Here is a 27042-nt window from a genome sequence, read left to right as displayed (position 1 = left end):
GCAGGGGGCCGCAAGAATAGAACAGCAACGCACATCGCCATGCGCCACACTGCTGCTTCGAGGAGGCCGTCTATTTTGTTTCAAGATCGGCACAACGGGGGCCTGACTCGCCGCCGCCCAAGCTGTTCGGCCGCGATCTGCTCCGAGGCGCCGCGGGCTGCCTCAGTGCCTGTGACATTTCAATTGGCGCGGTCCTGGGCTTGATCGGCCTCGGGGGTGGCTTGCCAGCTAAGCATCCCGGAGCAGCTGGCAGGCGAGCGGCTCAAGCAATAGCGTCGACAATATGATTCCGGCCCTGGATGCGTAGGATCATCGCACGCGGCGGCAGTTCCCATCCCATGGATATTGGCGCGCAATGCGCATCCCAAGGATATGTGCACGTCCTCAGCCCAGGACACCGCCCTGCGGAGATGCGTGCGCAAGCTTTAGCGGCCTGTCGTCAACCCAATCGTCACGCCGTCGTCATGGCCGTCGATGTTGTGGGCGACGCGCAGCTCAAGCCAGCACCAACGCCGCGAGGGCCCCCGGCGAGGATGCCAATTTTGCAGGTCCCCAGTTCTTTTTTATTGCCGGACGCCTGCCCCCCGAGACGACGACGCGAGTGCGAGACATGCACAATATGCGGTCGGTCGGCTTTCCCCTCAGTCGTGCCAAAGGTGCCTGACATTAGGAGCAGCCTCCGCTGCGGCCGGCGAATGCCCGTCCGTCCGCTATGACGGTGGTGGAACGCTGTTCATATGAAAGGGTCCCGACCGGACGCCTTTGCATTTCTGCACGTTTACCCTACTACGTCTCGGATGCCGCCTGCCTCGCGAACGTCTGTGGAAGCTGCACTTGTGCCTATCCGGCGGATTCCATCGCCGGGACGCTCCCGCGCTGCGTCTTCGCGGCGATCGCACAATCACCAGAAAACGAATACGGGCCCCTCAATAATAACCTTGCCCTATCTTCAAACCTCAAGGCCTCCACATCCGTACCTGACCACAGGCCCTAATCGCCGGCCGCCAAGCAATCGAGTCAAAAGCTAAAATAAAGATCAATGACTTTTCCGGCCGCCGGCCCCAACAGATGGGGAGTGTGCTCTGAGACAACACGGAGCCCTATCCGCAGGTTTGGGAAAAGAAATAGAAGGGAAAGCACGCCGGTCTCAGCTCTCGCGACCCGCAAGAGTGTTTCCATCCCGCCTGTCTGCAGGGCGGCCCGCCCGAATGTGTGATCGCCAGAGACAGCGGAAATTCCAGTCTTTGTGCGCCAATCCAACATACCTATCTATTGTTCTTCTAGAACTGCATGTCTCTCACATGTTGCCCGCCAAGCGGCGCCTCACCACCGTATATGCCTATCTCGTCGGATAGGTACAAGTAGGTACCTGGATCATACGACATGCAGTCATTGCAGAAGGAACCAAATAGAGTGCGAAGGAGCGGTCGCAACCGTTGACTTCCGCTCGCGTGCTCTACCGCCGCCACCGCGCATCCCGCGCACGCACGATGTGACCGGGATGCCCGCTCGGGCGCAACCTGCTTCTAAACCTGACCGGGGGGCATGGAAAAACAAGATTGAACCTGGGCTGGCTAGCTCTCTTTTTTGCTTGCAGATGGTTATCTTTCTTTCCCATCCAATTTTCGGGATTCCAGCCACTCAGCTGCCGCTGCCACCTACTCGGAGAACGCGTCTCCCGCTGATCCGTCCCGGAGCAACGCGATCCCGCGCTCGCGTCCCGCGCTTTGTTTTGAAGTAGTAGGCACCTAGTAGGTGGTGAAAGCCTGGTCGGGGACCTGCTGCGCCCAAGCTAGTCAGCCTCCCTCCCTTCTTCCCCTCCCTCGCCCCTCCATTTCCGGCCAAGATAAAGGAAATTCCGACGGGCTGGGCTTGGGCTCGTAGCGAATAAGAAAGCGAGATGAGAAACAAGTGCTTACCAAAAATCGCCCAATCACATGTTTTCCGTGGCCGCCCGTTCGTCTTTTCCGGGCCCTTGGTTGTCCTGAACGTTACTATCTGTGAAAGGCATGTGTGGTATCTCATCACCCCGCTCTCATATCCCTTCATCAGATCGGTTACATCATCGTTTGGATTGGAGGGGTTTAGCGGGGGTCCGGCCGAACGCTCGAGCAAAGACGAGAGCGAGAAGGAGAAGCAAAAAAACTACATAAAAATTGGACCTCATCTACGAGCTAGTATTCGCAAGCGCGATCCTTAGTGTGTGTTCATGAATTTTAGACCCACCCATGGAAGGATCCTAACAAAGGACGAGACTTCCCTGCAATCTCCCCCAGTCATTATTGATGCCAAAGTCGATCTTCTTTCTATCAAAAGCTCAATGAAAAACAGAGCTAGGGTGGAGAAAAAGCAATTGATGAGAAGGACCTGGAACACCGAGTCCCATTTTTCATGCATTGGTTGGCTTCGGATAGATAGCCTAAACCAGGAATAGATGCAGATGACAGCTCTCGATAAATTAATAGAAAGGCTGATTATCGACCAACATTCGTACCATGAGTCTTGCATTTCATCGGTGAAGTAGAGTACAGCAGCAAGGGAGCATCAGCCCATCCGAATTCCTGACGCCTAAAGCTTTTCTTAGGCAGCATGCTCTGCCCCCATAATCATGTGCAACAACATCAAAACAACGCTCGAGGATTCTTCCGTGAGCGCTCGCATTCTTGACCAATTTGGTAATACTATCTGAAGCCCACAAATCTCCCTTAGTTGGCCATGTAGGTGCTAGCGTCAATGCCACCCTCGGGGAACTCACTGCATCTAAAGTTAGTAGGTCTCACACGAGGCGGTTATGGCCGGTAACTTACGGAAGGGGAACCTCGAATCTCTTCTCAACCTCCTTGAGGACTTGCTCATCCTGCTCGCTGCTGACGAACGAGATACTGAGACCCTTGGTACCGAAACGACCGGCACGTCCGACACGGTGGAGGTACGAGTCGGCATCGCCGGGAAGGTCGTAGTTGATGGCCAGGTTGATACGCTCGATATCGATACCACGACCGAAGACATCCGTGGCAACACAGATGCGCTTGTTGAACTCCTTGAACTCCTTGTAGCGCTTGATACTGCACGGAAGTCAGTGGCCGTTCGTCTAACCTGTGTCTTCTAGTTTACGTACCGCTCCTCCTGAGAAACGCCGGAATGGACAGCGATGGAGGGGAAGTTGCACTCGCGCAGAAGCCTGTCCAGCTCGGTCGCACGGACGGTGCTCTTCACGAAAATAATGACCTGGTTGAACTCGAGGTTGTCGAGCAGGTCGTTCAGCTTGCGGTTCTTCTCGGCCTCGCTCAGCTTGATGTAGTACTGCTGCAGACCGTGCAGAGTGAGCTTGGACTCGTCGTCGACGTAGATCTCAAGCGGGTTGCGCATGAACTTCTTGCAGATCGGGCGAGTCTCCTTGGCGAGGGTGGCGCTGAACATCATCACCTGCTTGGTGGTGGGAGTGGCGCGGAAAATCTCCTGGACGTCACGGCGCATGTCTATAAAATTTCAGTTAGTACCTTGCTCCTGCTGACGATTGAAGGAATGGATGTGCATACCAATCTGGTCAAGCATCTTGTCGCACTCATCGAGGACGAACATCTTGATACCGCCAAGACGAAGCTTCTTCTCGCGCACAAGAGCGTTCAATCTGCCGGGAGTACCGACAATGATGTGCGGGTGGGTGTCCTTGTTCGAGAGAATCTCGATATCCTTCTGCATGGGAGTACCACCGTAGAAGACGGAGGTCTTGACATCGGGCAAGTACTTGCTGAAGCGGGCATACTCGTTCTTGATCTGGTAGGCCAGCTCACGAGTGTGGCAGAGAACCAGAACAGCAGTCTCGCCAGCAATGGGCTCGAGCTGCTGCAGGGTGGCAAGGACGAACACGGCCGTCTTACCGAGACCAGACTTTGCCTGGCAGAGGATGTCGGAACCAATGATGGCTTGGGGAATGCAAATTTGCTGGACTGTTGCGGAGAACCGACGATGTTAGAGACTTCGTCCAAAGAGTGGTAACGATAAGAAGCAATCGAGCGTCGCGTCCGTCCATCTCGCAAAGAATAACCGTGCGAAGAACAGGTAAAGATCAACCACATCGAGAACGCCGTCTTCGTCCGCACATGGGCACGGAGAACAAGATCTCGGGAATCCCGAGAGACTGGAAAGGCAGGTTCTGACTACTTCAGGTGGCCAATCCAGTCATAGCGCAAAGCCTTCGCGTACAGGTCTTGTGTTTATAGGCAGCCGCCGGCCTGTGCGATCCATCCAGAGACGTTTTGACTTGTGCGCGCGTTTCCATCGATTGAGCCCGAGGCCGGCTGGTTTCGCAGTCGCTTGGTTTGCGGAGATGGACGGACGCTTCTTGAAGGACGGAGGAGCTTGAGGGGAAAGGTTAAAACTGACCCTCCGAAGGATGTTCGAAACCGCAGTCGGTGATGGCACGCAGAAGCTCCTGCTTGAGGAGGAAATCCCGGAAACCGGTGGAGTGGATGCCGACGTAGCTGCCCTTCTTTTCGCCGGTCACACTCAGGTCGCCCTTCTTCTGTTCACCGTTGGCGGCCGCGCCAGTCGCGCCGGTGGCGACGGCATCGGTCTGGTTGAGCTCCTCGTCGGAGTAGTCGATCAGGTCCTCCTCGTGAGACATTGTGACGGCGGCTGCAAGCGAGTAGGCGTGTGTAGAGTCGCGTTGAGGTGGTCGAAGACGCGACTTTGGACGTGTCCGGTGATGTCAGTGGTGTGGAGCCTTGTTGCGCGAGGCTGTCGTCGAAAAGGCCGCAAGGTCGGGATTTCGCGATCGCAAGGTGCAGCAACCGAGGAATTCTCCTGCGCGACTGCCGCGAGCTGATGAGGGAAAGTGGTGGAGGTGGTTGTTTGGATGATGGAGATGGACGGGCGGGCGAGGCTGCTTTGTCGAACGCCGCAAGCTGAAAACGTCTGGCGATCCAAGCTCCTCACGTGACCGCGCCTCCAGCAAATAATTTTGCCGCCCGCCTCGCTTCTTTGTACGCCAACTCGACGCGCCGTGCCGCTCGCACTCCCTCGCAAGCAAACAACCTTGCATATCCGCCCGCCATCATGGCCAAGGGCGACGCGTCAAAGCCTAAGCCGGTACCCAACAAGCACCTGCATTCGCGCATCTCCTATCTCTACCAAGCCGCCACCTACCTGGCCAACCAGCACGCCAAGCCGGCGGACAATGGTAACACTGAGGAAATGGACATCGACGCCAAAGCGGGAGGCCGCCCTGTGACTCAGCACGAAGAGCCTACCCAGAACGCCTTCCCACCAGGTCTGCCTTTCTACTATGCGTCTCACCTCCAATCTGTCTCTATGAAGACTCAAATTCGGCTCTCACAAAACGTCAAGCATTCCATTTGTAAACGCTGCAGTGCTATTCTGATCCCTGGGAGCACCTCCTCGAGCAAGATTGAGAACCTGAGTCGAGGGGGCAAGAAGCCCTGGGCTGATGTACTCGTCGTGGAGTGCAACGTCTGCAAGGCACAGAAGCGCTTCCCTGTTGGAGCTAAGCGGCAACTCAGGAAGGGCGAACGAGCGAAAGTTGAGAAAGCAAAGCCATCAAGCACGAGTACGGGCAAGAAAGTTACAGCAGCAGCGGGTATGGAGGACAGAACATCAATTACGCCACTTGTGGGAGAAGTCAGCCTGGGTACGCCAAAGTGAGGCATCACAAAGCTCCTTGCCACCAGAACAATCTTAGGACTGCCACGTTCTTTCGTAGACGCCAACCCAGGAACCCCAGCCGACAACCTTGCCTTTGATAGCCTCTGCGATCTTCGTTTTGGTGACCTGCGATCCCAAGCTCTGGAGGTCGAGAGGCTCGCTCAACGCAACAAGCTGGTAGATATACCGATGCGGACCGTGACCAACAAGCGGTCTTGGGCCCAGGTAATGCCTCTTCCTGATATTAGGTACCCAACGAAAGCCAGCCTTCAAGCCTCCTTGTACGCTCCCATCAACAGGCTGGGTGTCTTTATGTGTGACCTGGGTAGTCTCTGCTGGGATAGCGTAGAAGACGCAATGGGCGATGGGGAACGGAAGCGGTGCATCTACATCTTCACAAAGGAGGATGTATTCTTTGACGTCCAGTTGAGGGGGCTTTGTCCATGTGAGGTGTGGGAACTCGTCTTTGCCATCTTGGGTGAGGTCGACGAGCATCTGCGAACCTGAAGGGCCGCACTGCGGGCATTCGAGCGTAATGTTGGGCTCCGGAAGAGCGGCGAACGCAGGCGACTTGATGAAGAGTCCTGCATCATGGGCCCTGAGGCTGTAGAGCAGCTTGGACAGGTAGTATTCAATATATTGCCAAATGCTCATGGTGAATGTGAGGATGTTTTCGTGAATGCGGTTGCTTTGTCGCTGAATTTCGGTTCCGATTCGTCCTTATCGTCTGCGCTCGGAGAGACTGCTGTAGAGGGCAATTTGGAGTGGTGTTGTGAAGCGCTATCAATTGTAGCTGTGCCCAAATTGTGGAAGTTAGCGGAGTAAAAGGTACGGCTGAGCGGATCTATCCTTACCAGAAACCCAAAAGGGCAAAAACGCGAGTTGCAATGTTCTGTAGCAAATGCAGTGGAAGGGCAGGAGCTCTTATTAAATCCTTGATGCCTTTTTTCTCTGGTCAATCAGCACTAAGCGCTGGAAGGTATGACGAAAAACGCAGCACTCGAGCCCTCGCGCAGCGACAGCGTTATGTCCGACCGTTCGGGGGCGAGAAGTTGATGTCTGGGGCCGAAGCAGGAGCGGAGCTGAGCCTTCCCCGCTCATTGGTGTAATTATTTGAATACGAAACCGAGGGCGCTGAGTATAGCAACGGAGGATGGGCATTTACAGCATCCTCCAGACATAATGGGCAACTTACATGTATGAAATGCACTCGAGCAATAGCTTCAAGTAGCCATGACTTGTGTGTTGCACATTAATATTTAGATAGATGCTTCAAGTGTCTGTCTTCTATTGACTTCGCGATTGATGACTTCGCTTAAAAATACAGAGAATTGAAGCCCTGAACAAGCTTAGCGTATTTATTAGGCCGGATCAAGACTGGCGCGTGGACGGGATCGGAGCCAGGTCGGACGCTCCGTCCCCGTTCTAACTCAAACTCCAAACTCCGACGACTATGAGTCCACAATGACAAAAGCGCGCCTCCTTTTAAAAGAGATTTTTGGCCGCCACTGCGCCAAGATGGAACACCTCAGCCTCACCCGCAGCCCGCTGAGCTTGTGCACGAATGATGGCTACTCATGACCGTCCGGGCCTATCAGTTCCTATCGAAGACCGGACCGAATCTCGAGGTCGGGATGAAGACACCATCCAAGCCGCCGATAAACCTGAAGCTGCAGAAACGCACACGCCGGCTGGAAACCACGAGGTCAGCGATGCCAGAAAGGATACAGACACAACAACGGATGTCGAGGCGGCAGCAGCGGAGCCTCCAAAGCCACCAATTCATTCGGTATTTTCCAAGAAGACCAAGGTTCTCATCATCACCATGACTACCATGGCGAGCTTCTTCTCTCCCGTTTCCGGTCAGATTTACTTACCTGCATTGAACACGCTGGCCAAGGAATTCCACGTCTCGCTCGCCGCCATTAACTTCACGGTCACGAGTTACATGATCCTACAAGGCATTGCACCCATGTTCTTCGGCGACCTAGCAGATCAAGTAGGCAGACGCCCAACCTACATTTGCTGCTTCACCATCTTCTTCTTCGCAAACCTGGGCCTGGCGTTACAGCGCGACTACGCGGCGCTGCTAGTGCTCCGGGCCATGCAAAGCAGTGGCAGCAGCGGCGTCATCGCCCTGGGGAACGGCGTCATATCCGACGTGACGACCAGCGCGGAACGCGGCTCCTACGTAGCCTGGGTACAGATGGGTACCCAGTTGGGGCCTGCTCTTGGTCCTATCCTCGGCGGCATCCTCGCGCAATTCCTTGGGTGGCCATCCATCTTCTGGTTTCTTCTCATCAGCGGCGGCATATACCTGATCCTCTACATCATTCTGATCCCGGAGACAAGCAGAAACGTTGTCGGCGACGGCTCGCTTCCACCGCAAGGCTGGAACAAGTCCCTGCTCAACATCATGGCAGAGCGTAGGCGTAAGAAAAACGGACTCGAGCGCACCGTCTCGCGGCAGGCGAAGCATGAGGAGAGCAAGCGGCTGGCGGAACAGCGGCATTTGCGCTTCCCGAACCCACTACAGGCGTTGCGAATCGTTGTTGAAAAGGACGTGTCTCTGGTTCTCCTGGCGCTGTCTATAGCCATGACGGGTTTCTTCTGCATGATCGTGCCCATGCCCGGCATCTTCGCCGACACGTATGGCTTCAACGACCTCCAGATCGGCCTCTGCTACATGTAAGTGCTCGGAAGGAAAACAAACCTTCCAATCCTGGACTTTACACCTTCTGACCTGTATCCAGACCTTTCTCAGCGGGTGCTATGCTCGGCAGTCTTGCATGCGGTCGCTTCCTCGATCGCAACTTCCGTCGTGTCGCCGCCAAACACGGCATCACCGTCGACCGCAAGCGCGCCAGTAGCATGCGCAATTTTCCCATTGAGCGCGCTCGGCTCGAGATCATCTGGGTTCCGCTAGTTATCGGCAGTTCATCGACACTCGTATGGGGCTGGGTACGTCTTCCCGCGTCCTTTTCCCTCCTCTTCACCCCAGCGCTTCTCTCACCCAATTTCCTCCTTCCGAATCACCAAACCACCTCACTTCTCCTCCTCCCAACCAAACCCCCTCTTCCCACCCACCCATCCATCCACCCTCACTAACCCCGCAACCCCCCGCGCATCACAGGTCCTCCGCGCGCAAACCTCCCTCGCCGCCCCGCTCGTCATCCTCTTCGTCGGCGGCGCGATGCTGTCGGGCACCATGTCGATGCTGATCACGCTGCTGGTCGACCTGTACCCGCAGCGCGCGAGCACGGCCATGGCAGGGCTGAACCTGTGCCGCTGCAGCATGAGCGCGGCCGGCACAGCCTCCGTCGAGTACATCATCGCCGCGTGGGGGCTCGGCTGGACGTACACTTTCATCGGCGGGCTGATGCTGGTGCTGAGCGTGCCGGCGCTGGCGGTCGTCGTGTGGAGGGGCCCCGTGTGGCGGGAGGAGAGGCATGTGAGGTTGGAGAGGAGGGAGGAGGAGAAAAAGAAGAAGAAGAGGAGGAAGATGGAGGAGCAGCAGAGGGGGAGGGCGGAGGGGGGAGAGGAGCAGGTGCGGGAGGGTGAGGATAAAAGTGATAGTAAGGCGGTGTCGGCGGCGGAGGAGGAGGAGGAGAAGGAGAATGAGGTGAGACTGCAGAATGGCGGCGGTGCCCAGCCTGATAAACGAGAATAAGATTTGGTTCGGGACAATGTGGTGCGGTCTTTTATATCTTATATGAGGTCCGTTCGCTTAGTATTGTGGCAGGGGACAACAACACGAGATAAGTAGTTTATATTCAGGATAGCGTCGAGAAAGAAAACCAAATTTCTGGGTCACCTCCTTGGCGATGTTCGTCATTCTGACCTGCAAGTGCTTGCAGAGGTGAGCGGGCCATCTAGCCCACTCAGTAGTAGTGCGGGGTACTCGACATCATCGTCCTTCAAACTTCTCACAAGACAATCTTTCCCCAGCAGAGCACCGGCGTTTCGGCCGATCTCTTGACGCATCCGGCGCGCAGAAGCGAAGTGATGGTGGTACGAAATGTCGGGTGAATACGAACGACACGAACGACACACCCCTGTTAGATGCGAACCATGTGGGGGTGGTCGATCAGCGAAGCTCGTCATCCCTTCAAACGGCGGCGGGAGATCAGCGAGGCGCGCGCTCCCAGCAGACGGGAACCTTTTTTTGTTTTTGCGGGTCGTGCAATTTCGATGCTGCCCGTTCTATGGTGCCCGCGGGGCTGGTGTTTTGTGGCTGGTGAGAATTTTGCTAAAAACAGCAATTCCCCATGCGCATCCTTTCGTGGAAGGCTGGGGCAGTCAGTAGTGGACTTTTCTATCCATAATACAAAGATATAATTAGATATCTGAATTCAGCGGGTGGTTGGTCGCAAACGAAGTTCGCTGCTTTCTTTTGTTGAACCAAAAAGCAAAAAAGAAACCGCTGAGGATCGTCACGCCTTTCCACAGCCCGCAAGCCCTTCTCCCAACCCAGTGCAGGGACCGAAGTATGACACTGAGCTAGAATCGAACCCTTGAACTGCTTCAGACGTTCACCTGAACGGGAAACCCACAGATCACAAACCCTCGGGTTTTACACCTTTAAGGTCCTGGTGGCAAGGCATAGTGCCGTAGCATGCTCCCTACACTAACCATCTGTAATTGGAGCGCTTGCTTCCACGGTTTATATACTGAAGCATCGGGTACTGCGTCCGGTTGGGCTTAGCCTTGGTAATTGAACCATTCCCCAAATCTCACCTTCTGGTGCAAGTTGTGGCAGCTGCTGGATATCCCGCGTTCACCGCGGCTACGTTGGTATGATATCGGTTCACTTAGTATTGCAACGAAGTTCAGAGCAATTGAGGCTCTTATCTGGATGAGTCTGCTCACATATATGTTTTGTCTTTATGTCCGGATGGTCGGTGCAACTGCCCGTCCTCTGTTGCGATACTAAGAAACCCGGCCTCGTATGTCCAGTACCTTCACTCTTCCAAACCTTGCCACGGCAGCGCTAAGGGGACCGTTGCCTGGGATGGGCGCGATAGCCCAAGATGGAGGAACGCTGTTAATGGCTACGATGAAGATCACCGTCGTCATTGTTGATGACTCCAGTCCAAGATTTGTAAAAATCTCGCACTTCACCCGATATGGTCACTTGCGCGGAATCCCCACTGAACGCCTCAGTATTGTTCTTCACCCATCTGAGTTGGCGGAATAGTCACGAATTTGTGCTCCCGTCATTTTGCAGCTCTTCTCCAGATAGGAACCCCTCGTCACCTACACGGTAATTCATGGCCATCCAAACAAAACTCTCGCCTATTTCGATAGATTTCAAGATGATGATGGGGTAGCGTCATAAGCCTTGAGTCTGTGGAAGTCAAGATTTAGTCAACACGATCGGCACAGCCGGGTTGAAAAACGCATGTCCCCAAAACTGAGATGCTCTGGTTAGAGACAAGGTAGCCAAAGTGAGGCGAAGAATTTCCCGGGCATGATTAGTGAAGATTGGGAACTTGACGGGATGATATCTGGCCATTGCGGATAGGAGAGTTTACTCTGGAGTACGAGATAACTGACATCTTCTTGCGGAAACCCGAAAGCCGATTGGATATTTTTTTTGTTTGACACCGACATCAGCTGGAAGAGCGCTGTAATTTGACTCTGCTAAAAAGTGAGTTGTTCAGTGTGTTTGTTGTTGATGTTGAAAATGCTCCTGATGCTCGGAATATTGGGCATCTGGTCATTAGCAATGCTTGAGGGAATCGTGGTTTGATGGGCAGAGGAAAGATGTTGTGTGTGCGGCGAATATTTGGGTACCGGGCGCAATACAGAGCTCCGCCACCGCAATATCAAAGAAAAATATGTCGAGATTTGCACTCCTTGCGTTTGGCCATGTCTGCATTAAGTTCGTTCTCTGATTGAGCTGTAAACAGACGAAAGGCCACAGGGGTTCAAATGTTGTTAGGCGTGGGCATCGGAGAGGTAGAAGTTGGTTAATTCGAGTACGCAATATGAGTGACAGGCCGATGCTGTACCAATTTGCGAGGAATGAAACTTTGGTGAAGAGTGAGAGCTGATGGATGTAACAGCGAGTAGGCGGGGAGTCGGTTGGGGAAATCGCAAAGGGCAAGGATCGGCGTGGCTGCACCCTAGCCTCATTTCAATCACATCATCGCACCCCCGGATGCTGCAATCATCACCCACCACACCTCGAATTCCAGATGCCGACACCCGCGACGCGTAATTCATTTCGCTCTCGACAGATTGTGGTCTTCCCGGCTTTGCTAACGCCTATGCAAAGTACGCGTCGGGTCGAGTTTGAACTTGCCTACATCCTTTGGCTTTGCAACACTTGAGAACTGGGCATATTTCACACGCTGTTTGTTTCCATCTGACTCGCCAATCCGAAACTTATGTGCCGTGGCGCATCCATCAAGCCAAGGAAAAGGCTTCGGCTCAAGCTCGCCATGCCGACCTGAGAACTTGTTCAAGCATTCTTGGGGTGCTTGTACTGAAGTGCTTCTGCTTGCTACTGCAAATCCCAGTTCTTTGCCTGACTCTTAATGCTCATGAGAATCTCTGAGCTCTAACAGCATCCGCTTTAACGCGTGGATCATCGGCGACGAGCGTTATGCCTGCGCGGCTCCATAACGGAGCTTGCCTTATCGCGAGCACCAGCCCTGAGGAACTGCCCCGTGTTTTGCCTCTTTCACGGAGCACGCCATCGGAAAGGCCCACAATTGCCGTCCTTCCCTTGAGATGTCCACGCGGTGAAGCCAAAATCCGACCTTGGCATACCAAAATGCCGACGGATCATACGTGCGCATCCTCTAGCTGCGAAAAAATGGCTGTCAGGTACCCACAACCGCCCGGATTTGCGTCGACTCTGATTTTGTATTTGAACCAGAACTTGACTCCGTTCAGGCATTCAGCAGAATTAGCCGCTCCGGTTCTCAACTTCCATCTCCTTCCCTGGCAGGTCGTCGGCGTGCTCGCGTCACTGCCTTCGCTTGTTACCGGCCCGCATTGTCTTGGTTGCTGCACTGTCGGCCTTGACTCCTCATCTGCCTCTTATCGCCATTTTGGCTTCCGATTCGCAATACGCTTGCAGCATGGAGTCCAAGATCCCGGATGTCGAGGAAAACCCCTCACGCTTCTACAACAGCGAGAAGCCTACTGGCAGCGACAGCTATGCCTCCTCGGATAGCCAGCCCGATTGGACGGAGGAGGAAGAGAAGAAGTTGGTCCGCAAAATCGATTTGATCCTGATGCCGCTTCTCATTCTCCCGTTCATTGCTCTCCAATTGGACCGGGGTAACATGTCAGTTCCGCCAAGGCTGTTCTTAAACGCCTCATTGTACTGACGAGCTCGCAGGGGTAATGCGGTGACCGACAACTTTATGGTAAGCTTAATGTGAACCTTTCGCGGCTTTGCGGAACTGACAGCCTACTAGGAAGATGTAGGAATAAATCAGGCTCAATACAACGTTGGTCAGCAGCTTCTGTCAGCGGGTATTGTCGTTTTGGAGGTCAGAGAGTCCCCACAATCATCAAGCACGCAATCCCCTCCGGAAGCTAATGCAAGTTGTAGATCCCGTCCAACCTTGTCCTGTATCGCCTCGGCCCACAGATCTGGATAAGCTTCCAGATCTTCGCATGGGGCCTCGTGGCTCTGTTTCAGGCCTTCCAGAAAGGCCTCGGGGCTTACCTAGCTACTAGGCTTCTGCTTGGGTGGGTAAATTGAGTCCTAACGTGTATGTTCCATGCTGACTTGAGGCAGCTTGATGGAAGCTGGCTTCATTCCTGCGTCCCTGTACGCTATCACAACATGGTACAAGACGAAGGAGATGAGCGTTCGTTTCGCCATCTTTTTCTTCGGCAATTATGTTGCACAGGCGGCCTCAGGCTTGATCGCATACGGCGTTCTTCATATGCGTGGAGTAGCTGGCTTGACTGGATGGCAATGGCTGTTCATCGTAAGCCACCTTGGCATACAGACTTTGTTTGGCGGAGAACTGACTCAGTACAGATTGAGGGCTTGTATACCGTCCTGGCCGGTGCAATCTACATGGCATTCTACCCTAAAAGCCGAGACGATCCGGTACCCTTTACTCGCATAACATACTTCAACGAGAGAGAAAGGCACATCATTGCCCAGAGAGTAATCTTGGACGACCCAAGCAAGGTCACCGGGGCCCGGAAGACTATTTCGATGAAGGAGCTGAGATGGGCTGTGAGTCTCGTACTACCATCTTGAAATGGCAATTGCTAACAGGTTATTCAGCTGTCTGATTGGACACTCTACCCTCACTGCCTCCTCACCATTTGTGCACTGGCCCCATCATCCACGTACAGTGGTTATGGACCCAAGCAGATCATCTCTTTTGGGTACGAGAAGCTCCAAAGTAACGCGTTATACTCGATCGGTCTTTGGATCCAGCTATTCACTTCTCTGGGATTCAGTTTTTGGGCGTAAGTGGGACACTGCACACAGATGGTGATATCTAGCTAACGGTGAACAGCGACAAGCTTAAGAAGAGAGGAATCCCGGTTGGCACTGCGCTTGCACTGTGGTGGGGCTTCAACCTTGGTGCATTGGTTGTGCGCTACTCGGACAATCATGGCAAGCGGCTGGCGATGATGATCATGGCCTTGGCCTTCTCCAACATCTGGCGTAAGCAGTACAATCTTCGATTGGCCCCCAAATATCTGACGAAATCTCGCAGATCCCTTGAACAGCTCGTGGCTTGCCATCAATGCTCGATCTCCAGCGGATCGAAGCATCAAAATGGCATGCATCGTCATGGCGGCCAACTGTGCTGGTATTGTCGGGAGCCAAATCTTCCAGCCTTATGACTCTCCCACGTACACTGTCGGCCGCACAGTCAACGTCATTCTGATATCTGTGGCACTCTTCTTCTGCCTGGTCCAGAACGGGGCGTACCGAGTGCTGAATCTTCTCAACAAGAAGAAGATCAAAGCAGGAAAAGCCGAGGAGCATGAGGTGCGAAAGTATATGCTGTGAAGGATAATCTCGTAATGTAGTAATGTAACCCTCTGTTCTACTTCAATCACATGCGTGCGCTGGGACGCATGATTTTTCTTCGACGACGAACGTGCAGCTCGGCAGGTACTTGTACCACCGGGATTCCCGACTCGGATAAGGCTTAGTATCTACCCACGGTTCACTGCCGAGACTTCAGCTAATAATATCCTATCGGCTTTACGAGTCGTGCCAAGGCCAAATTTCACACCGCAAACGCCACCATCTTTGTGACCAATCCTTCCGCCTCTGGATCTTTCTGGCTTGCGTTAACCTGCTCACTACGTCAGCCTCCCAACACCACGCCAGTAGTTAGTGACGGAGTGCGGCTCACTTGGCGGCCGGTGGACGAGCACTGATGCCAAATAAGGCTGTAAAAATAACCCCACGTGCGCGCACTAAATACGATGCACTGGCCACGCGTCACCGAACAGATGCGCCGGAGGTCCGTCCGCAAACTTTACCTCCATGCCACGACACTACTTGAGCTTGTCTCCGCCCCCAAGTCCATAGGGCTATCTATCCGTCTGACGGCCCTGCCGAAGTTAATTTCCCCGTTTTAGGGAACGGTCGAACCAGCCGTTATGCTCCCTTCTTACCAGGGTTCGCAACAGGCGCGGAGCGGCTTACCAAGCGCCCAGGTCAGCACGATGAGAGAGTGCATCTTGGCATATTGTCGTAGATGAACATGAGATCTGGTAGAATCCTCCTTCGTCTTGTATAACGGAAGGGATTGATGATAGTGCGCTCACGCTTACATTCAAACAGACGGCTACATAAGCGATATAGATCAAGAGGCCAGCGCACTTCACACGCAACGAAGCTATACTAGACCTTGATGGGCAGAACGGTGTTTTGATACGCAGGTTCATCAAGCTAAGTAAGCCTAAGCGCAAGCGCGGCGCTTGCTCGATACCAGTCGTGAACCCCCTTATACACGTCGGCAGGTGCTTGAGTCCGTTTGCAGCGTATCTAGCTCCCTAACACGGCAAATGTTGCCTCGATAGTGGCTTCGCGCTGCGGCTTGACACAACCAAGCTCCGGCGCTTCCCTTTCACGTCGAGGCTTGTGACAACGCCCTCACCGATCTAGCCAGCCCTCTCTGCGAGAGGTAGGGCAACAATGGCGCCAGCTGAAGGGCCCATCAGCAGGTGTGCGGTGCGCGCACTGGCCGTGGGGGGTCTTATAAACCGGCCGTGGTCGGCGCATACGAGACGGCTCATTTTATCGTGAAGACCCCCGCTTTGATCCCGCACGTTCGAAAAAATACACCCTCTATCCGGGCTGGATGCGCGTCTCGTATTCGAGGATCATTGATTCTATAGGGGACTTCGTTCCCTATATCCGATAATTTCTCGTGGATCGCGGGCCTTTTCCTTTCTTCTTAAGAAGCGGTGCTGCGTCCTCTCCCGCACTCCTCTTCTCACCGAGCGAAAAGCGCATCCGGCATAATGGTCAACACTCCGTGGAAAAGAACATCAAGTGGATATGGGTGAGTATATATTTCATCCCACCAACTAGAAATATGAACAATAAGAAATAAAACTCCTCACCACGACCACCGCTAACTCCCACCCACAGCGACGAAACCGACGACCACCACCACACCTCGAAGCGCTCCCACCGCGCCGTCCCCTTCATCGAAAACCCATGCGTAGGCGCCGACTACGCCGACGCCGTCTTCTCGCAGCGGCACGAGGCCAACCCGGACGAGCTGTGCTTCGACCTCTTCTTCGTGGCCAACCTGGCGACCTTCACGGCGTACCACACGGTCGACAGCAGCGGGTCGCTGGCGGCGTACGTCGGCTTCTTTGCGATCTTGTGGGCGACGTGGTTCCAGATCACGCTGCACGACGTGCGCTTCGCGCGCGATTCGGTGTATGAGCGCTGCTGCAAGGTGGTGCAGTTTGTCGTGTTTGTCGGCCTCGCGCTGGTGGGGAGCAAGTTCGAGCCGAATGAGAATGTGCGCGAGGGCGGGAGCGGGAATAAGAATTATCAGGTGTTGTGCGTGGTGTTGGTTGCTAGTCGGTGTTTGTTGGCGGTGCAGTATGCGGTTGTGATGGTGGCGGTGGCGCGGAAGAGGTTTTCGAAGCTGTATCTGCCGCTCGGGCTGAATATTGCGGTTTATCTTGTGGCGGCGGCGGTGTTTGGCGCGATGATTCTGGCGTTCAGGCCTGGGGATGCGGGCCGTCCGGGGCTGTATTGGATTTGGTGGGTGGTGCTGTTCTTGGAGGGCGTGGCCACCATCACCATTTCTTGCTTCTGGAGGATGCTGAGCTTCAAGAAGACGCATTTGGTGGAGCGCATGGGGCTGTTGACGCTGATTGTTATTGGCGAGGGAGCCATTGGTGTGACGAAGACGGTTGGCAAGATGATGGGAAAATCTGATATCGATGTGCAAGGGACCTTCCTGGTTGTGTGCATCGTTCTGGTTCTGGTAAGATCATCTATTCACTTCGAGGGGAACGGCTGCTTACTTGACGCAGGTCTTTCTCTTCCTGAATTATTTCGACAACGCGCCCCGCGGCCACTACGGCACCATCCGTCAGCAGATCTGGGCGCTCCTGCACTTCCCATTCCAGCTTGCTGTCGTCGGCGTCGGCGAAGGCAGCCAGCATCTCGCTCTCGCACGGCACATCACCAACTACATGAAGAAATTCGAGTCCAAGATCATCAAGGCCTGCGTCAAAGAGGGGCTGGAAGGCGACAAGCTTGTCAAGAAGCTGGAAGAGGCGGTCAAGTACTACCAGCTGGACAAGAAGCCCGAGTGCTACCGCCAAGTGCTGCAGATCAAAGACTCGATCGCAAAGCTGGGCAACATGACGGGCATCTGCGCCAAATCCTACACCAAGACGTTCCCGTCGAGCACCTGGGACTACGCCTTCCCTTCGGACTTCTCCGACCTGGTGACCGAGGTCGGCAGCGGCGTGACCATGTCGACCGGCATGAAGATCCCGGTGGGCGAGGAGCCATTTGGCGTCCTGCAGCACTCGTGGCAGATCGTCTACATCTACTACTGGGCCGCCCTCCTCGCCATCTTCGGTGCGTTCTTCCCCCCCACCTTTCAAACAATACATCTCCTAACTCAATCCAGCCTGCATCATCGCCTTCCTCCTCCTCACCCGCAACCGCCAATTCCGTATCGACCTCTTCGACGCCACCAGCATCGGCGGGCGCGTCCTCATGGCCTCGCTGTGCCTCCTCTTCGGCTGCCTCGGCATCGCGGGCGCGGGGCACCACGAGAACCGCGACAAACACAACACGACGGCCATCGACCGCGAGGCCATCTACCTCGACTTCCTCGCCTCGGGCTGGGTCGTCCCCACCGGCACCATCATGTTGGGAGTGACGCTCTTCGCCGACCACTGCGCCCGCCACTTCTGCAACTGGCGCCTGCGCCGCCACGGCTACGCCGTCGCGCCTCCGGAAGGAGATGATGATCACGATCATTTGCTGCATCAGGCGGGGATTGAGGGTGGTGCTGGTGGGAGTGCCGGGCATAGTAGGGTGCACAGCGGCATCTCGCAGCATCAGCGCACCAACAGCGCGGGCAGCAACAGCACCGGCAAGCTGATCCTGGCGGGCGAGGTCGAGGACGTCGACGAGGTGCTGGCGAAGCGCCGCGCGCACGTGCGGCAGAGCAGGGCGCTCGGCTTTCGCGAGCAGAGTCCGCCTAGGCCTGCAAATGCGTTATATCTGCTGGGGAACTTCGCTGCGAACTTGACGAATGTGGGGGATGCGCCGGCGGAGAGGGGTGGGAGGAGTGGGAGTGGCGATACGAATGCCTCGAATACGACGCTGGTAGGGGGAAGCCCAGAGGAGCGAGGGAGCGGGCGGACGTATTTTGAGGGGGGTGGTGAGGCGGATAGGAGGGGGTCCTTCCGGCCAGGGCTTTATTCGGAGAAGCAGGGTTGAAGAGGTGGGAATATGAGTATGGCTTGGGATAGCGTTGTCTTTTTTTTTCTCCCCTTTTTTTCTGTCATTCACTGTGAGCATGGCGCGTGGAGTCAAGGCACCTTATAGGAAAACTACCCTGCTGGAGAAATGTTAATTCGTCTCTGTTCCGTTCTCTCCTTTTCGTTTTCTCTTTCTTTTCTTTTATTTGGCGCCGATACGCTGAATTCTACGTCCAAATCCTTTTTCAACTGCAAAAGCTGGACATCTGCTGCGAACACTGCGGGTCATCTCTGAAAAGTTTTGGATTTTTTTTGGAGAACGGATGAAAGCTTGTATGGCCGCTTTGATACCGCACTCTGTTTTTGTTTGAAGAATTGGGCGATGCTGTATAAATTGCAAAAGTGGAAGTACACCGGGGTGCGCGATTGGGTCTAAAAAGGCGTCAGTACTGGGGTTGATCCTCGCAAGGCGGGGAAGTTTCGCCTACCACACCTATTCCAGCAACCGTTCCGCTATCACTCATCGCCATGGCAATACACGCAATCCGCAACCAAGAGGAGTGAAAACTGCACCGCAGAACAGCTCGATGCGGCTCTCTCGTACTGCCAGGTGGCGCGGCCAAGGGATTTCGACTCGGCAGTGCACCTTGATTGATCGCGTGGTCCGATCAAGAATGGGAGGGGGAAGCTTGATATCTGCAGTATGCCTGCCCAAGCTTATCAACGACCAATTGCCGATCGCTTTCCGCTTTCTGGGACCTCCGCCGTCCAATACCCACTACGAGAGACGGGCAGATATGCATGTCTGAGCCGGACCCATGCCAGTGAAGACTTGCTCAAAAGCCCACTCTTCTCCCCGTTGCAACCACAGGCGTCCTACCAGCATCCGCCCACCATGGCTTCCACTCCGAGCAGCAGCAGCAGCGCACCCGCTGCAGAAGAACCCAAACCCTCCACCACCACTGCCAACACCAAAGCAAAAAAGTCGTTCCGCTCCTTCATCTGGGACACCGACACGCACCTGAAAAGCCATGCAGAGCGCGTTCTGCTGCGCAAGCTAGACTGGGCGATCTTGAGCATCGGATGCCTAGGCTTCTTCCTCAAGTACCTCGACCAGGGCAACCTGGCCAACGCGTACGTGTCGGGCATGCAGGAGGACCTGCGCATGTGGGGCAACGAGTACACGTACGCCGGCACCGCCTACACCTGCGCCTACGCCGTCATGCAGATCCCCTCGACCCTCGTCATCCAGCGCATCCGCCCTTCCTACTGGCTCGCCGCCATGGAGGTCGCCTGGGGCGCCTTCACCTTCGCCCAGGCGGGCCTGAGGAATTCGGCGCAGTTGTATGTGTTCAGGTTTTTCGTGGGGTTCTTTGAGAGCTCGTTTTTTCCGTGCTTGTTGTATGTGTTGGGGAGTTGGTATACGAAGACGGAGCTGGCGAAGAGGGTGGCCATTTTTCATATGACGGCGCCGTTGGGGAGTGCGTTTGGCGGGTATTTGCAGGCGGCTGTGTATAAGAATTTGGATGGGGTGCACGGGTTGGCGGGGTGGAGGTGGTTGTATATCGTGTGTGGTGTAAGTTTGCCTCCTGAATTGGTCCAGATGGATGTTGGAGCTGATAATTCCCTAGTGTATGACGGTTCCTGTTGGTTTGGCCACCTTTTTCATCCTTCCCGATACGCCGTACACCACCCGCGCCTGGTTTTTGACGGAAGAAGAGTGCGAACTGTCAGTCGAAAGAGTCAGGAAAGCGGGAAAAGCAGCGCCAGTCAAGATCACGTTGAATACATTTGTCCGTATTCTGTCGCGGTGGAGGTGGTATGCCTTCGTGCTCGGATACGTGGTAAGTTCTCTTGGACCAGCCCCACCACCATCCATCTTACTGATTCGTCTACCTATTTTAATAGCTGTATGGCTCGTCATGCCAGGCCAGCAGCTACTTCGGCATCTGGTTGAAATCAGAACACTACTCTGTTGTCGACAGGAACATCATCCCGACTGGCACGAACCTCATCTCGGCTACTTGCGTGGTGCTCTGGGGGTTCTTATCCGACTACACTGGTAGCCGTTTCGCATTCGTTGTGGGACCTTTGGTAAGCTCTCTCACCAATGGCCGACAGCAAACGAGGTGCTTACAATCTTAGACGTACGGCCTCATTCCCAATGGCATTCTGGCTTTTTGGCCATCGAGCATCCAAGTCAAGGAATTTGCCTTCCTGACTTGTGGAGTGCAGTTGATGACGGCGGTATTGTGAGTAATCATCGGCAAAAATCCAGCCTGGCGATAAAAATCTCTGATACTCTCACTAAAGTTACACGTGGGCAAATGAAATTTGCGCGGGAGATAACGAAGAACGAGCGCTGGTCATCAGCAGCATGAACGGCATGCAGTATGCCGTAGCGGCTTGGCTACCCATTGTCATTTTCCCGCAGACCATGGCGCCGGATTTCCGTGAGTTACTAGCTACTCTCCGTTGACGCGGCCGATGATAGCTGATAAATGCGCTGTAGGGTACGGTTTCCCCGCAACTTTCGGATTTGTGATAGCCGGCATTATTGTTATCATTGGAATTCAACTGCTGGCGCTGCAGGAGCAACGGAGGGCCAAGGCACCGTCGAGCTTGGAGCAAGGGTCGACGAATGGGGAAGAGGCGGAAGAGACCGAAGGTGGTGTCAAGGGGGTGGTGGAGGTGCCAAAACAATGATGTCAATGAGCATATGGTTAGTGACACGGGCTTTTGTAAGACCAGCTGAGCAAGGAAGAAGCGGCACAAGTGTCTCAATGAGGCCTACAAGTCATATGCGCGTCAAGACGTATGGGGTTTGAAGCAAGGTTGAACAGATCAGGGATGCGGAATGCGGGGAAGCCTCGCTTAGAGACATGAGATGGTACTACAGTCCTTCCGTGACCTCCTCACTCGCGATCTCGAATATCGACCATACTCAATTGCAATCTTCTAATCCATCGTGGGCTAGCTTGCTCCAGGGACCAGCAGCACGGCAATAGATACGCCTGTGCGAAACCGAATCGTCACCCATTAGTTCTCAAGGTCCAGTAAAGAGTCGTACAAATCCTTTGGCTCTTTCCGAGCGTCTGTTTCAAGGTCCAAGGAATCATTAAGGCTCGAGTCCAAGATGCGCTTTATCCAAGAGCTCAGAGGCTTCTGGTTGATGTTCTTCATCACGTTGGGTAACGCTGGTGTGTCATCCCAGCTTTCACAATATGAGACGATAATACCTGACGTTTTGAGCAGCCGCTATGTGTTGGTTCGGATATGACCAAGGCGTCTTCTCTGGTGTCTTGATATCCAAAGATTTCATCAATCAATTCCCTGAGACAAGGAATGCGAATGTTAACGGCATCACGTCCAGCTGCTTCTCCGTATGTCATTTACACAGACACAGGCGACCATGACGGACGCTAAAGTGAAACAGCTTAGTGCATTTGTAGGGTGTCTCTTCGCTTTTACAGCGGGTGATCATCTGGGGCGGAGGCGCTCAAATCTCATTGGACTCGCCGCCAATATGGTTGGCGCAATCCTGCAGATCTTCGCCTTCCATCTCCCACAAATGATCATTGGTCGTCTGATCAATGGTTTCGGAATGGGTAAGTAAGCTACCATGCATCACCAAGAACTGGGTTCACAGGCTTCCTTTTGCAGGCATCATCACTTCCATTGTTCCAGTATACCAGTCGGAATGCGCAAAGCCCCAAACACGGGGTCGTCTGGTGATCCTCGCAAATATCAGCAACTCACTTGCTTTCTGCTTGGCTAACTGGATCAACTTCGCGCTCTACTTCCATGGCGGGGCTTTCCAATGGCGGTTCCCGCTTGCGTTTCAGCTCGTTTTCGCATTCGTGTCCATACCGATCATCACCAATTTGCCGGAAACCCCGAGATGGCTGATGCTGCGGGGAAGGTCAGACGAGGCTATCCAAGTGATTGCCAGACTAGAGGGCGCAAATGTGTCGGAGAATGACCCTGCTGTCATCGCCACGCACAGATCAATCATGGCGGCGATCGAGGAGGAGAAGCGGGCTCGCATGCCGGCAAGAGATGTTTTGCTGTTCAGAGACGAAACACAGAATTTTCGACGTGTGCTGCTTTCATGCGGGACGCAGCTGATGCAGCAGTTTAGCGGAGTGAATGCCCTGGGGTACTACTTACCCACGCTTCTCCAGGAAAGTGTTGGGTTTGACGAGCGGAAAAGTAGACTCCTCACTGCCTGCAACTCCACGTCTTACTTTGGCGCATCCTTAGTATGCTTGTATATAATCGACATGGCGGGTCGTAGAAAGTAAGTGGTGATTCCCTTATCGTCATGGCTATTCTGACTTTGTGGCAGGCTAATGCTTTACGGCGCTCTGACGGCTGGATCTTGTTACGTCGTTGCAGCAATTTGTTTGAAGATGGCGGATTTGCATCCAGAATCGAAATACGGGGTAAGTATACACTCTTCCCTGGACCTCCCCAACGTGGCGTCTAAAACATTCCTCCAGCTTGGTTCCGCTACCACAGCAATGTTCTTCCTTTACTACGCCTTTTACGGCACGAGCTTTGCGAAGGTGAGTAGACATTGGATCGGGTGATCTTAAGACAAATACCAATGCCGAACTATAGGTACCTTGGGTATACAACTCGGAGATCAATTCTCTCGGCTGGAGAACTCGCGGGGCCGCTGCAGCCACAGCCACCAATTGGATGGCATCTTTCATCGTCACGCAATTCACCAAAGTTGGCGTGCAGAATCTCGGATGGGGATTCTATCTCCGTGAGTCTTCGATGGCTTATGTTAAAATGCGTACTGATGGTGACACAGTTTTTGCGTGTTTCCTCTATTCCTATTTCCCCATCATATGGGCCCTTTATCCTGAGACCACCCAACGCACGCTTGAAGACATGGACGAGATATTCAAGAGAAACCCAGGGATCTTCGTATTTGGCGATAAAGACCTCACGCAGCGTGCTAGGCCTGGTGAATTCGTAGAAGCTGAGAATACGCGGGTTCGGCAAGCTGCTGAAGAGCAAGATACGACATCAACAGGCATTAAGGGTGCCTGATCAAGGGGATCAGGGCATCAAATTAATGCTTCCTGCTGCAACGCTTGACTCATGAAGAGCAGTGTGACTGCTTTTCCTGGTCCTGATTCTGATGTATTGCGAAGTGTTTTCCGGTGTCGCTCAGCCGCCGGTTAGGCTCGTTGACCTATGCGGAAATTTGTCAAATGGGCTGGCCATATTTTCGTTGGGATTCATAACAGCGTTATTTCTTTAGCACAGTAATTATACCCGCCGAAACCTCAACACCAACCTCTCCCCCTTCGGCGACGGAATAAACCCATCCGCCTGCTCAATCCCCTCCGCATCCACAAGCTCGGTCGAGAAATTCGTATAAATAGCCGCAACGGCATGCTTGATAGCATTGACCGCAAAATGCCTTCCAACACACACCCGTCCCCCACTCCCAAACGCCCAAAACCACCGCCTCATCTCCGCCAGGTCGTTCTCCGATCCCACCATCCACCTCTCCGGCCGCCACTCCTCCGGCTCCGCAAACACCTCGCCGTTCCGATGCAAGCTGTACGCGTACGCCTGCACTGTCACGCCCGCCGGTATCCCTGCATATCCGGCCAGCGTGACGACGGAGGGCGTGATGCGCGGCTGTCTTCCTGCGATGGCGGGCCAGCGCCGCAGCGTCTCGTGCAGGACGGCGTCGAGGAGGGGGAGTTGGTCGAGGTGTTTGGGGTCGGGTAGCGGGTAGTTGTTATCCGTTGGAGAAGCATGATCAGGGAAGATGAGCGGGGGGTCCAGCGTCAGGACTTCGTCGCGCAGACGCCGCTGCAGGGCGGGCCGCCGCGAGAGCTCGTACAGCAGCCAGGTCAGCGTCAGGCCGCTCGTCTCCAGCGCCGCGGCGTTGAAGTCCATCTGGTCGGACGCGAGCTCGAGACGGCGGCGGCGGGGGTCCGAGGCGTGCTTCTCATCGGCGAAATCGTCGCCGAAAGCCTTTTTGAACGCTGCGAACTGCGCGGCGAAGATGGTGGGTTTGTTCTCCGGCTTTTCTTCCTCGATCCTTTCCTCCTCGCCAATCTGCTCCTTTTCCTCCTTGTCATCGGATGCTACTACAGCCCTCTCCGCGCCCTCGAATTTGGCCATATTCCACGCCTCCAGACCGGCCAACTGCTCGCCCACGCACGCGGGGATGACGTGCACCCCCACCCGCCGCAGCCACGCCACCGCGATCGGCATCTCCGTGACCCAGAAGCCCAGCTTCTTGAACAGGTACATGCTGTCCATGTACCACTCGCGCTCGCCCTTATCCAGTAAGAAATTGCTGCTCCGCCGCAGGCCGAACTGGAAAGCGGTGAAAGCGTCCATGGCGTAGGAATGTGCGAGGGGGAGAACGTCGACCGGGTGGCCGCCATCGGCGGCGTGCGAGGAGAGCACGGGGAGGAGACGGGAGTACAGCATGGCGGCGGTCGTGGCGCGGAGGGAGGAAGAGGAGAGGAGGACGGATTTAGAGAAGGCGTGGGAGAACATGCGTCTGCGGAAGCCGTGGGTCGGGGTGTCGAGGGTTGTGAAGGCGTTTGTGTGGCTGCGAGGGAGAGATTAGTTTGGAGAACTGATGGAAGAGCTTTTGTTTGGGCGGACTTGAGTCTTACCCGAAGAAGTCGAACTGAGAGTAGAATGCTGTTTTGGGAAAGCTGGGGTAGATGGTTTTTATTCCCTCTTCTACACAATTGATACTGAGCTCGTTTGGGCCGAGCCGTACGATGGGTCCATGTTTCGCGTGTAAGGAGTAGACGGTCCAGTTTTCGATTTCGAAGTAGCGGATGTAGCGGAGCCAGAGATTGGAAAAGCGTGCACTGAAGTTTGCGGCGGGAATCTTCGCCAGGGGTGAGAAGAAGGCCGGGTATAGCACATATCTGTAAAGTGCAGCAATCACTGCCGCTCCGACGAGCACGCCGATAGCAAGAGCCATTGTGAAATGTGCGGTGGGGCAAGTGGTGGAAGCCTGAAATGCAATTGCGGGGGGTTGCACTCATATATTGGGGAACCACTTTTGTCGCAGATAGGGTAATGTGGCGTTGACCACTGAGGTACCACAGAAATCCCGGATGCTTATCCAACGTATTATGGAAGGCCCATTGACTTTCCCAAACTGACGTGCTTGATCCTGGTCACACCTGCAAACCCCGCTTCGTCTAACGCTTCTCCGTCTTGGCCTTCTGTCTGAGGAATAGTGCCGCCATTGCCCGAACATCACTTCTTCAACAGTCGAGTAGCTCATAAGGCTACACTACAATCTATTACAAACTACAAAAATCCATGTGGGCCCTCAGGTGGCCACACCCGATTTAGTTACATAGACGGCATAGTAGGCTTGTCAACAAATAACGCTTTAACACTTCCAATATTAAGCCTATTTTTCTACTCTCTCTTAATTATATTCAAACCTTTCCAAACCTCCCTCCAGCCAGTGAAAGGTTCGTCAAAACAATAATCACAATAACAACCATCCCAACGATTATCCCCAGGCTCAACCCTCGCCTCTTCCAGCTGCCAATATCCATCCCAATCTATCCACCTCTCCAAATGCATCTTCCCCTGCCCACCACCACTGCCTCTTATCCATATCCCCCTCCACACCACCTCCGCCTCTCTCATGTCAACATGCCCCTTCTCGTCCTGCTCCCTGCTACACCCTACACACAAACTCCTCCCCCTCGCCTCCCTCCCTCCCCACCGCTCAAACGCATTCTCACAACACTCACAAACCCCCTTCCCTACCCCAACCACCTCCCTCACCCCACTCCCCCTCATCCTCCCACACCTCCTCACCTCCCTCTCCCACTCTCCACCCAGCGCCAGCACCTTCGCCCCCCTACTCTCCGGACACGCCCGACACGCATCGCACGCCCGCCACTCTCCGTTCCTCCAGCTCTTCGCCCTATCCGTAAAGCGCGTCGCGGGCAGCAGGCGCGCGCAGTGCACGCAGGCGAGCCGGTTGCGCTTGCGGGCCCACCGGCCCTTTTCTGCGTCGAGGAGGAGTCGCCAGTCTGGTTGTGAAGATGGTGGGAGGGCCGGGATGAGGGAGGCGAAGAGGCGGCAGGTGGCGCGGAGGTGGTACGAGTCCGGGAAGCGCAGGTGGGAGAGGGTGAGGTTGAGGAGTTCCGGTGGGAGGGTGAGGAGGGTTGGTGGTGTGGTGGGTTCCATTTTGGATTTGTTTTTGGATTTGGTGGGAGGAATGGGAGTGAAGCGTTGGTAGGCGGAAACGAGAGGTACGGCGGCGCGCGCACGACGGCGGCCTGAGGATGTGTTTGTGTGTTGTGCTGTGTGCGCTGTTTGAGATGGCTGGCGGAAATGTGGGGGAAGATGGGCGGTTTTGTATATGTTGGTTGATCCTGCGGGCTGCTGCGCCACCGGGACGGTGACTGTTAGTGGTCGACGGGCGGTGTT

General features: G+C 54.7%; 9 protein-coding genes across 9 annotated transcripts; 6 read left to right on the top strand and 3 right to left on the bottom strand.

Moving 5' to 3' along the window:
* Positions 1-2705: 2705 nt before the first annotated feature.
* LTHEOB_1641 (ATP-dependent RNA helicase sub2 protein) lies at positions 2706-4627 on the bottom strand (the record flags this gene model as incomplete). The annotated part of the gene is made up of 5 exons (XM_035510365.1): positions 2706-2754; positions 2808-3065; positions 3119-3479; positions 3540-3950; positions 4387-4627. 5 exons carry the CDS (start codon positions 4625-4627, stop codon positions 2706-2708), a joined length of 1320 nt encoding a protein of 439 aa, XP_035366151.1.
* A 431-nt stretch (positions 4628-5058) lies between these two features.
* On the top strand, positions 5059-5664 carry LTHEOB_1640 (RNAse p rpr2 rpp21 subunit; the record flags this gene model as incomplete). The annotated part of the gene is made up of 1 exon (XM_035510364.1): positions 5059-5664. One exon carries the CDS (start codon positions 5059-5061, stop codon positions 5662-5664), a length of 606 nt encoding a protein of 201 aa, XP_035366150.1.
* A 33-nt stretch (positions 5665-5697) lies between these two features.
* LTHEOB_1639 (uncharacterized protein) lies at positions 5698-6318 on the bottom strand (the record flags this gene model as incomplete). Its single annotated transcript, XM_035510362.1, has 1 exon — positions 5698-6318. One exon carries the CDS (start codon positions 6316-6318, stop codon positions 5698-5700), a length of 621 nt encoding a protein of 206 aa, XP_035366149.1.
* Positions 6319-7228: 910 nt separating this feature from the next.
* On the top strand, positions 7229-9334 carry LTHEOB_1638 (MFS transporter; the record flags this gene model as incomplete). The annotated part of the gene is made up of 3 exons (XM_035510361.1): positions 7229-8352; positions 8418-8625; positions 8798-9334. The coding sequence occupies 3 exons, from the start codon at positions 7229-7231 to the stop codon at positions 9332-9334; spliced, it is 1869 nt and encodes a 622-aa protein (XP_035366148.1).
* A 3421-nt stretch (positions 9335-12755) lies between these two features.
* LTHEOB_1637 (Alternative sulfate transporter) lies at positions 12756-14668 on the top strand (the record flags this gene model as incomplete). Its single annotated transcript, XM_035510360.1, has 9 exons — positions 12756-12964; positions 13019-13046; positions 13098-13172; positions 13235-13374; positions 13424-13619; positions 13673-13876; positions 13928-14115; positions 14166-14317; positions 14370-14668. The coding sequence occupies 9 exons, from the start codon at positions 12756-12758 to the stop codon at positions 14666-14668; spliced, it is 1491 nt and encodes a 496-aa protein (XP_035366147.1).
* Positions 14669-16137: 1469 nt separating this feature from the next.
* LTHEOB_1636 (Low temperature requirement a protein) lies at positions 16138-18601 on the top strand (the record flags this gene model as incomplete). The annotated part of the gene is made up of 4 exons (XM_035510359.1): positions 16138-16178; positions 16268-17123; positions 17173-17728; positions 17781-18601. 4 exons carry the CDS (start codon positions 16138-16140, stop codon positions 18599-18601), a joined length of 2274 nt encoding a protein of 757 aa, XP_035366146.1.
* An 876-nt stretch (positions 18602-19477) lies between these two features.
* On the top strand, positions 19478-21288 carry LTHEOB_1635 (MFS transporter; the record flags this gene model as incomplete). Its single annotated transcript, XM_035510358.1, has 6 exons — positions 19478-20158; positions 20214-20426; positions 20491-20676; positions 20728-20834; positions 20896-21035; positions 21095-21288. The coding sequence occupies 6 exons, from the start codon at positions 19478-19480 to the stop codon at positions 21286-21288; spliced, it is 1521 nt and encodes a 506-aa protein (XP_035366145.1).
* An 820-nt stretch (positions 21289-22108) lies between these two features.
* LTHEOB_1634 (Glycerol proton symporter of the plasma subject to glucose-induced inactivation protein) lies at positions 22109-23646 on the top strand (the record flags this gene model as incomplete). The annotated part of the gene is made up of 6 exons (XM_035510357.1): positions 22109-22190; positions 22246-22882; positions 22931-23027; positions 23085-23150; positions 23206-23356; positions 23405-23646. 6 exons carry the CDS (start codon positions 22109-22111, stop codon positions 23644-23646), a joined length of 1275 nt encoding a protein of 424 aa, XP_035366144.1.
* A 222-nt stretch (positions 23647-23868) lies between these two features.
* LTHEOB_1633 (Cytochrome P450) lies at positions 23869-26799 on the bottom strand (the record flags this gene model as incomplete). The annotated part of the gene is made up of 3 exons (XM_035510356.1): positions 23869-25177; positions 25245-25597; positions 26425-26799. 3 exons carry the CDS (start codon positions 26797-26799, stop codon positions 23869-23871), a joined length of 2037 nt encoding a protein of 678 aa, XP_035366143.1.
* Positions 26800-27042: the final 243 nt, after the last annotated feature.

Source organism: Lasiodiplodia theobromae (assembly GCF_012971845.1).
Source record: "Lasiodiplodia theobromae strain AM2As chromosome Unknown scaffold_4, whole genome shotgun sequence".
In the NCBI taxonomy this organism is placed as follows: Eukaryota; Fungi; Ascomycota; class Dothideomycetes; order Botryosphaeriales; family Botryosphaeriaceae; genus Lasiodiplodia; species Lasiodiplodia theobromae.
This window is presented reverse-complemented; position numbering and strand designations above follow the sequence as displayed.